General features: G+C 42.0%; 2 protein-coding genes across 2 annotated transcripts; both read right to left on the bottom strand.

The window, feature by feature from the left end:
* Nucleotides 1-5,036: 5,036 nt before the first annotated feature.
* LOC108161397 (seminal metalloprotease 1) lies at nucleotides 5,037-6,026 on the bottom strand. The gene has a single exon (XM_017295646.2). The coding sequence runs from the start codon at nucleotides 5,978-5,980 to the stop codon at nucleotides 5,192-5,194; it is 789 nt and encodes a 262-aa protein (XP_017151135.2). The 5' UTR covers nucleotides 5,981-6,026; the 3' UTR covers nucleotides 5,037-5,191.
* Nucleotides 6,027-8,654: 2,628 nt separating this feature from the next.
* LOC108164285 (seminal metalloprotease 1-like) lies at nucleotides 8,655-9,757 on the bottom strand. Its single transcript, XM_017299933.2, has 2 exons — nucleotides 9,503-9,757; nucleotides 8,655-9,453 (listed from the first exon to the last, which is right to left on the bottom strand). Exons 1-2 carry the CDS (start codon nucleotides 9,723-9,725, stop codon nucleotides 8,831-8,833), a joined length of 846 nt encoding a protein of 281 aa, XP_017155422.2. The 5' UTR covers nucleotides 9,726-9,757; the 3' UTR covers nucleotides 8,655-8,830.
* Nucleotides 9,758-10,806: the final 1,049 nt, after the last annotated feature.

Genomic DNA, 10,806 nt, shown 5'->3' with positions numbered 1-10,806 from the left:
TCCCACGGCTTTAATTCGTATTCAATTCTGGAATAATGTATTTTTTGGATTCATTTAACTTTTTTGCTATATATCTGCCTGCTTAATATAAGCTATGTAATTATTTATCTATAGCTTCCATATTAGTGCCTTTTTAGTCCTTTAGCATGGCCTTTAGTCCTCCATACCCTATACTATCTCTACAAACAGTGTGTAATAATCACCCGATGATTGGTGGAAATTCAAATGGATCGGTAAATTTTTTTTAACCTGTTAAAAAGTGTAACACATCAAAGTCACATATCAGTATCTTTAAGAATGTGTTTTTTATCTATTTTTATTTTTATTTAATTTATTTTTTATCAAAAAACTTCTTACATGAGCATTTCCGTTGAAATTTCAAAGGAGTCCAAAAATTAAAAGCCAATAAAAACACATTTCCATATACTTTTGACCCGATAATATCTAATTTAAACAATTGGCACATAATTTCATTAACTTTCATCTGAAAACCTATTAAATTAAGCAAAAAATCGTTTTTCTGGTATTTTTCGGTATTTCTCGGTATTTTTCGGTATTTTTATAGGGTTTTTTTTCCTTTACAATTTTCTCCTACAAGAAAGATGATTCTTGCCAAAAGTTGTTCCTCAACGTCTCTCTTGAAATCCAACTAAGATGTTCGTTAAGAAAATATGAAATGATTGTGATGAATGTGAGGTGATGAAATAATCAAAACACATGGAAAAATCGTACTGGCACTTAATTCAGTTTAAAACACACCAACAGCGATAATTTATTGTCTAAATACTGGATAGAAACCTACATAAATCCTTTGTTATAATAAATTAAACGGTTTAGAATATTCTGTTCCGGCTTCTAGGATTTTTCCATTCTACTAGATTAAGCCAGAGTCGACTTCTATTTATATTTATTGCTATCATTATGAAAACTAAAACTCGATTAACCCTATCTTTTGAACTAAACAAGCTACCAAAATGCTTTCAAATCGAATAAAAAAAACCTGACAAACATTTGTATTTTCTATCTTTTTGGGACAACAACCCAGGGACTTCTTAAAATATTTAAACATTTCAACAACTAGTGCAAAATTCACTTAGAAAATCTCCTAAAAATTTGGGTCAGAAGAAAGCTTTTTTGAAAGCAGACAACGCCGACCACAATACAGGGCAGACCACTTGAAGGAGGCCAACAAACCCGCAGTAATCACAACTCTAGTGGACCGCGGACAGGATGTTCAGCAACAGGGACCGACTCAGGCCTGTCCGCTAGAAAGAGGCTCCTTGATAAAAAGAACCCATAGAGTAAGGGTTGATCCTGGGAACCAGTGGCGCTCCGCAATCCCTCGTTTTCTTGGCAGTTCTTAAAACAGTTTGAACACAAATATGTATAAAAAATCTTAGAATAATTTAGGTCTTTATGAAACGATAAATATACTCCAATATACTAGAGTTCCTTCATTCGAATTTCCTTAAAGAAAATCTCGTTAAGCTTATTCAGGATTGTGTATCAAAATTGTGGAGCTGGGGGATGTTTGAAAGTTATGAAATGGCAGAAAAGAACTCAATCTCGAAAGAGACATGTTGGGGGGATGCCAGACCCCACCCCTTCGCGACCAGTGGCGGCCCCGCCCCAACTGCAAGTCAGCTTTGATCAGCTTAGCGACAAAGTGCCCGAAAAAGTCAATCACGACTGCGACACGCTCATGCGTGCGCCCCCCTTTAACCCATAAGTTTTAACGCATTTTCAAGGAGGCAGATTGCGTATACGCAGCGTGAGCCGACAAGGCGACAAGACAGCACAAACAACACTTTTGAACGCCATAATCAAATTAAAGCATAATTTTTTACGACGTCATAGCCATAAATATGAACGATGAGAAATTGTGGCCCCAAACATGAATCGTAAAAAGCGACTGGAAGGACGAGGATGGGCAAGGATGAGATGCAAGTCCGGAACCGGCAATGGGGTCCTTGCAAGTGATTTCCCATATCCGCTAAGCGGCTGCCTTGGCACGCAGAATAAAATTAAATGTATAAATCATCTTTTCGGATGCCTTAAAATTGAATACGCATTCGTCAGCAATAAATCGCCTTGGCCCCCAGGCAGCGCCGGCTCCTGCATCCACGGCTCCTTCCTGGCTTTGGTCTCTGTCTCGGACCCGGACCCGGACCCGGACCCGGCCGGTCACATATGCGTTTCTGCCATTGGGGAAATTGCCACAATTCGTTTCATATTTCATGTGGCTTCGGGGTTTTTCTGTTTCTCTTTTTCGCATGAGTTATTTTTGGCAAGCGCCAATACGCCGAATCCCTCAAAGATCAACGACACCAAAACAGAATTGTTTGCGAGCTGATTTGCATTTAGAATGCAATGCAATAGAAAAGTGCTCTCCTTATTTATGGTTTGCGGTGGCTTGCTTCCAGGTGGATGGGTATAGCTTTTCCCCAAAAACTTGCATACTTTTCAGCTTTCATCGGGCAAAAAACGATCATAAAAATAATTGTGAAATTTCTATGAGTCAAGAATTGTGTTCAGAATTGTGAAAAATGTTCTTCCCCCAAGCCCCAGACTACCCATAAAACAGCAGATATTATATTTATAGTTTGTATAAATGTTTATAAACCCATTTATAAACTTTAAAGCTGTAAAGATGTCGAAAATGTAGACCTTTATTGGGCACTTGAATGACTCAGTTCTGGCCCATAGTGCCAGATATTCCTGTCACTGGGTTTTTTGCACGATCATAGATCGTTCAATGCCAATTAAAGCCTGTGTGATATATGGCTGGCGGAAGGCCTATCGAGTACTGGCCATCGCCCTCCAATAAACGTGCGGAGTGTCCAACGAAATGTCGCATTAGACCAGGAGCAGGAGAGACCGATTATGCGATTATTATACGTATTTTTTAATCCAGTAAGGAGCCCGACAACACCACTCAGTATCATCTGTTAGAGGAAAAGTAGGAGGAGGAAAGTAGGGACCACTAAGAGGAGCACCAGCTGGGACTACAACCTGGAAGGGCGGGAGATGGCACTGAGAAACCCCCACAATAAGACATTTTTGCACAAGTACTATATATTATTTAAATAGTTATTGATTTAGATCTATTATTATAGCCCTTCCCCCCTGTGTTCAGTATTCCTTCTGTAGTCCCATCATTTTGTAAAATTTGCATGCAAATTTTGTGGTTCCAAGAAAACGATGCAACAGAATACACACAGATTATTAATACAAAGTGCCGGATCTGTTCGACATCGATAAAGAGTTATTTGCTCGCCTGCAAGTAAATAATAAACAACGATGGTTCTTGTCGTTTAGAACCTTATCAAAAAAAAACACGAGTTCTGCTTCGAATTATATATCAAAATATATATTATACCAGATAACGTTTCTATGGTTTGTATTATAGATTGAAAAGCGGGGACAGGAAGTGGTTTGCTATTATTATTTTGAAAGGTTTTATTTCCTAGGGAAATTTGTACCATTCTTTACTATTTTTCACTATATTGTCCTATTTTTTCTATTTTTTTTTTTTTTTATTATTTTTTTGTTCTATTTCCCCTTTTGTACTATTTTTTTAGTAGGATTTCTTACTATTTTCTTTTTCTTTTCTTTCTATTTTTTACTTTTCTATTTTTTTAAATTTTTTTACTATTTTTTCTTCTTTTTTTTTACAATTTTTTGTACTGTTTTTTTTAACCATTTTTACTATTTTTTTAATCTATTTATAATATTTTTTAAATTATTTTGGACTGTTTTTTTTTTACTTTTTCTTTTTCCCCCATTTTTTACTATTTTTGATTTTTTTGTATTATTTTTTTTTCTATTTATAATATTTGTTTAATCATTTTTTAATATTTGGTTAACCCTTTTTTACTATTTGTTTTTACTATTTCAGGCCCAATATTCAGGCCAATATTTTCTTATTATTTTTTTTACTATTTCTTTTAATAGTCAACCTACTTAATCCCCCACTTAATCTCTCCCTCCGCCTAATCTTGCTCGTCCCAAACAAATTCCAAGTCTCTTCGATGGTGATGCAATCCGGAAGATACTCCTCCTCCTTTGCTTTCCAAATCGGAATCTAAAATCTTCTACGTTCTTTCGGCACATCTCTCCCCCAAGGGATCAAAGTTATGGGCAAACTTTGTATTTATTTGGATTGTGGGCTACAAATATTCAAATATACAAAATACAATACAAAGTTCGTGCCCCTTTCCTCCCGTTGAAACGTCTTTGAATTTTAATTGCCGCTCATTGGAGGCATAAAACCACATTAACAACTTTTAATCACAAAATGATACCAAAACCTGGAACCTAGAACGATTATGGCCACCAATCGATTGTGGATTGCGGCCATTAGATCACTTTCTTTTTCGGGGGCGATCAGTTAAGCTTTGATTAGAAAAAACGCTGTTCATTGGGGTAATAAAAACGGAGGGATTATAAATAGCCCTAGACCAGAGCTATATTGGGGACCCATCTGCCTGGCATCACATCGATCACCAGCCACGTTCCAGGCCTCCTTCGGGCCCTCTCTTGGCCCTCTGTGCCTCTCTCCGGTCTATGCTAATTTTGGCAAACATGGTCGGGCCCTGTGTCTGGGTGATGGAAGCCCTTTCTTAATTTCGAATGAAACAATGCGCACAGGAAGACATTGCCAAATGTTCGAGCAGGGGTTTGGCAGGAGGGGGGTAGGAAAAACATGTCGTCGGCACGAGAATCGAATTTATGGTCGAACAAGCGCTGTCAAAATGTGAGAATTGAGTGCCTGCTCCTGGCTCCTGGCTACTGGCTCCTGGCTGCTGGCTCCTGGCTGGGTCCTAGGCCTCTGCCGTACCGAACCGCTAGCCAAACATGGAGGAAGCCCCAGATGCCTCGCATATAAATCGCATTAGTGGCACGCCAGGGCCCTGCGGTTTCCAAACGGAAACTTTGGGTTCCACTGAGGGTGCATTCCACTGATAGTTTGGGATTTTGCACACCTGCGATAAGAAACCAGAAATAATCAGCCACGGGCCGGCGGTCCGGCGGGGTTATGGCATAAAGAGTTATAGCTTTAATTAGGATTTCTATAAATACAATGGCACAATGACAATGACAGCGTGGATCATAAAACCGATCCAATCGCCTCAGCCGGTGAAATACATATCACAATTGACTTCGTACAGAGTCCTCCCCCCATTCGGGATCACAGCAGAATGGGGCACTTGTACATGATGTTGATCTTGTCAATATCCTTGGGGCTGAGGCCCAGGCGCTGGCCTATCACGGCGTCGGGGTCCAGCGGCACGATGGTGTCCTCGCCGTTGATGGAGAAGGCGCCGGGCCGGTAGTGGAGGCAGCTGTCGTAGTCGTAGCCCACGTCGAAGTCGGTCACCAGCGACTCGGAGTACTTCTGGAAGTTGAACTCCTTGCCGGGCACGATGTTGTCGTAGACCACGTCCACGTAGTCGTCGCGCAGCGCCGAGCTCTGCTCGTGGTAGAAGCCCAGGGCGTGCATGAACTCGTGCAGGATGGTGCCGGGCCGGAAGCAGCCCTGCCCGATCGGGTAGATCTCCAGGTTCATTTCCTGCGGTTCTGCGCGATAGCCCACATCCGTGTAGCAGCCCCCCACATTGGCGGTTATCGTGAGGTAGGCCGTGTCCTGGTCGGTGGCCTCCCTGAACTTCACGCAGGAGTTCTCCTCCAGGGTCTCGATGCCCTGCAGTATCGCCTCCCTGTGGGTGGCATCAAAGTCCTCTGAAATGTGGTACACCACCACATTGTTGGGCCACCTCCTGTCCGTATTCACGAGACCATTGCGTGCCTTGGGTCCATGCAGCAGGTCCGCTTGCTGCTCCTCCGTCAGCACCATATCTCCGCCGGCGAAGCCACCTGCCTCCTCCGGATCGTACACTCCAGCCGGCAGGGGCAAGGGCTTGCCCTGGCCAAGCCTCACGGACACAAGTAGCACTACGATTAGGCCAAGCCTCGACATCTTTCCTGCTCTGTTTCTCAGCGTAAACTAACGGCCGGGCCGTGGAGCCGCAGCACATAAGTACGATCGCCACGGCAAAGATTAGATACAAAACGGGCAAAAAGTATTTCGCAAACTGATAGTCACGACCAATGCCGGCCAATTAGATCAGGGTTTACGGCAGTTGTCATGCCCCGGGCAGGCGCCCAATAGACACTCGGCATTAGTCATGTAAATACTGTGTCCGATGCGCATCTCCTACGTAACAGGTTGCCCCAGCGGCTGCGGCAATTCATTCACGCTCCAGCGTATATAAATATAGACCCCAAATCAAAGGCAAAACCACCAACTGATTGAAACTTCGAGTGGCCGACGGAATCTGACAAAAAAATTAATTAAAACCGCCGCTTCCCTGATGAGTAATTTGCCTGAATTCTCGTACCGTCAGCTGTGTACATACCCGTACAACATGTCCGATTACGTCCGTACAGCCAATACACGGGTAATCGTTTCGCTTAACACGAGTGCTCGTCGCTGTCTTTGCGGTGTTTGGGCCTTATCGGGGCTCCCGTCCGTCGACTGCCATTCCGAGCCTCTCAGCATTATCAGGCAATACTATCCGGCTCTCGTCAGCGACGTTTCCCCGAGCTATCTCGAAGGCAGACACTATCAGAATCCATTCTAGTCTGTACAAATAAAACCCGATTGTGGGATCACCCTTGGCCACAATCCAACAATGGCCAGAACTGTTAGAAAGCTGAGCAAGTACTCGTTTCGGGGTGCTGTATACTTTTGGGCGGCGTTCTACTACTGATCGATTTGCCTCAAGTGTTCGTGCGGGGATACACGGATGCGCCAGAGCAGATACAAGGATATATTGTGGAAAGATACCCATGGAAAGATATCTCAATTGGAAAATTCACACATTTAACTAGTTTTAGATATTGTTTGATATGCAACTCCAAGAAACAATGGTGGCTCTCAGAGTACACAGAGAAAAACCCCTGAGCCCCGAATATTTTCGCTTAGATTTAAATATTTATACCATTATATTTGCATGTGCCTCGAGCGTGGAAATATTCAAATGAATGTGTTTTCACTTATATTTTGCGATTAATATTAAAATATTTGATCTAAATAAATTGTATATTTAAATTAAATAATTTCTTATTTAAATGAAATATATTTCTTAAAAATTTTTAAATAAAATATTTATTTTTCAGCTATTTATATTTTGATTTAATATTGGCCGTAAATTTTTTTCCTTTTTTTTTATAATTACGATTGTGTTTTGTATTTTTAATTATAAAATAATATCACTTATACAAATTATATACATATGTATGTTGTTTGCTGTTACTGTTGGAGCAACTTATGCAAGACAAATTACGACTTAAAAAAAAAATAATAATAAAAAAGAAAAAAAAATTAATACAAAAAAATGGGCATAATAAATAAATAAAGAGTTTTAATTTATATTTATATCTTTATTTTTATACTATTTTTTTATGTTTTATTATTATTTTTTTTATTGTTATTATTTTGATTTGTATTATATATTCTTTATAGAAATTTCTTTATATATTTATATGTGTATTTATATATTTATATACATATGAAAGTGAATTCTATTTAATTTCACTTTGTTTATATCCAAAAACCGAATATTTTTATTTAAATATCGGTGTGTTTATGTTTACTCTTCCATTTTCCCTCAATTCGAAGGGTATATACGAGGGCTGTTCAATAACTCAGTGGCTCTTTGAATGAAACCAGTTTTTTGGATAGTCTTTTTTAGCTCTACGAACCTTTTCCAACATTTGTAAAATTTTCATATCCCTTCCAATAAAAATGATGACCAGATCAATGAAATTAGCAGAACATAGCTGATGGTACGACAAATTTTAGGCCATTTTACGTTTAAAAAATGTTTTTATAAATGCAATAAAGTCACGTTTACAAAAAAACTAGCCAATCTTGTAAAAAAAGTATTAATTTATCGAATTAAACTATTTTTGCTTTCAAAATCACGATGGAAAAGCTCTTAAAACAGCAGTAAACTGAAAAGTTTCTTCTGTTCCATCACTAACGTCCGGCACTGTATGTATCCATTCGTTTGCTTTAAATTCTACAACACGAGAAAAAGAAAGAAGTTCTGAAATATTTCATGGTTCTGTTGATGTTGAGAATTGTAATTTCCACGCTAAGAATATTCGATCCAATACTCGATCATGAACTCTATATAAGGCCTTTTAGGAGCTCGAATTTCCACCAATACCACCCATAGAACCAATGTCCTGCACAGACTTTCCCTTGATGAGAGCTCTACGTAGAACGCAAGGATTAGCTTTATTGTTTGGGGCAACTTAGACCAATGATAACTTCCTTCCGGTTTCTATTCCTATTCCGATTTTTTTCTGCATCCACCGGAGCAGTTGCAGCCGAAGACGTTGCACCCGCCGACACCGCAATAGGCCCCCACCACCATTTGGCCGTCCCCGCAGATGGGCAAGGCCGGACAGCAGACGGCCGCAGCTTCCTCAAGGAGGAACAGGCCGAGGGCCAGTAGCACGTAGGTCAAATTCATGGCTTGACTGGTTGGGCGGCTGGTCGGACGACTATTGTGGCCGACTCGAATCCGTTCGGTCCCACCAATCCCTCTGGAAGAGATCCAATTTGCCATGCTTCAGCAGTGTGTGGGCCATGAAATTTTAATTCTGTACACAAATTTAGATATCTCCGCTCCGAAACGGCGGTACGTGGGTCACGGCTAATCCCAATCAAATATATTACCATAAATATCGTTAGAGGCTCTTTGGAAACAGGGAAATGTAATAATAAACTGCCGAATAGAATGGACTGTAGGGGCGATTAGTCTTCAGGGGTATATTGATCACTTGAAGTTATATTTTCCTCGTCAGTTTCTTCAGGAGGCTCCGTGGTTTCGTAGCCCGGACACTGGTACATTTTGTTCAGTTTGCGAACATCTGTTTTGCTCATTCCTCGGCGCTGGCCCATTTTGGAGCCTCCTTCCTTGAGGGCCACAATCGTCGGCTGCGATGCGTTCTTGGCGAAGGCATTTTCCATGTAGTGCATCACGCTGCCGTAGTCGTAGGTCTCGCCGTAGTTGTTCCAGCCGATCTCCGTCTCGTTGTTCCAGAAGTTGATTTCATGGTCCGGGTGAATGTTTTCCCACACGATCTGCACGTATTCGTCGCGGTCCTGGGCCACGTGCTGGTGCTCGAAGCCCAGCACGTGCAGGAGCTCGTGCTTGAGGGAGCCCATGCGAAAGCAGCCCGAGTCCAAAGAATCCAGCTGCAGATTCACCTTTATCCGTTCGTTTCTCCAGCCGATTATCTCGCAATAGCAGCCGGCATCGTGCGATGTTATATTGACAAAATACTTGTCATCCCTGGAGGCTTTCTTGAATTTCACGCAGGATCCGTTCTCTATGGTGCGCATTGCCCGCTCCACATACTGCAGATGGGGTTTGTCTGGGCAGAAAGCATTATATATCATTACTGAGACATCCTGTTGGCTTACCAAAGGTTCCCTCTTCGATAAAGTACAGGACAGTGCGGTTTGGCCAGTGATAGCTTTCGTTTGTTATCACATTTCTCCACCAGTTCCTTTTTCCGGGTCTCCTCAAGATGTCGCCCTGGAAACGACCCGGCAAGAGCTCGGGATCTTCTCGCCAGTGCCCTGGGTAGAAGCTCCAAGAGGTTTTGGCCAGCAGCAAAGTTAGCGCCAGGGCGAACGTGTTCATTTTGGGGCCAAAACTCAAACTGTAGCAAAAGCCACTTCCACACTTTCACACTTGACACTCGCCCTTCATTACTTTATTCGTCATGCTCATGGATACATTTCTCCACGCATTTTTACCGATTTCAATTAGGGTTCAACTGCAGGGCTGTCACAGCAGACCGACAGCGACTGCAGACCGCTTCGTATGGGCACTGGCCCTGGCCCTGCCTGCCACTTGCTACTCGCTGGTTCTTCAACGAGTGGTGTCTCTCTCTCTTCTCTTCTCGTTGCTATGACACAGTCGTAGATTGACATAGGCTTAGACTGAGGCACACTTAAGCCGGTTTCCCTGTGTTCTGATGTCCTTGGAACATGCTTACAGAAAACATGGATCTACTGGTACACACCAGACACACCAGGAACGCTCGAAACAGTGGTCATTAACTGGCGAATGTGATCCGCAGAACGGCAAGACTGTCCTATAGGTCGGAGTGGTGATAGGACCATCGTTTTCTGGGCTTCCCAAGGTATGATCTACATCGACTACTGGAAATCGGGCATTATTGGCGACTCGACGAGTTGCAGATAAAAACGGCCCCATTTGGAGGAGAAAAAAGTGCTCTTCCACCATGGCTCACACCTCCGCCATCGCCACGGCCAAATAGGTCGAATTGCACTACGAACTTTTGCCCCATCCACCGTATTCTCAAGATTTGGCCCAGTGCGACCTTCTTTTAGTTCTAAACTTGAAAAAATCACTCGCTGGACAGGAAGTTGAGTCGAATGAAGAGGCCTACTTTGCAGACCTCGAGAAAACGTATTTTTCAGAGGGGTTAAAGAAGTTGGAGCACCGCTGGGTGAAGTGCAACGACCTAAGAGGAGACTACGTTGAGAAATCGATGGCCAGTTTTTCCAAATCAAAGAATGTTAGGTCTTAAAGCACGAACTAGTCTTGAATTAATGTTGTCTGTCATAGACAAGAAGGAGTCTTACGATACATGAACCAAGAGCCTGGAAACTCACACGATTTACGCTTCCCTTTGGAAATCACATCTACAGAAAACTATGAGCCAGAACTAGACTTCCACTGAAAGATGAAGAAC

Source organism: Drosophila miranda, chromosome 4 (genome assembly GCF_003369915.1).
Source record: "Drosophila miranda strain MSH22 chromosome 4, D.miranda_PacBio2.1, whole genome shotgun sequence".
Classification (NCBI taxonomy): domain Eukaryota; kingdom Metazoa; phylum Arthropoda; class Insecta; order Diptera; family Drosophilidae; genus Drosophila; species Drosophila miranda.
The sequence above is the reverse complement of the archived record's forward strand: the minus strand, read 5'-3'. Positions and strand labels throughout refer to the sequence as shown.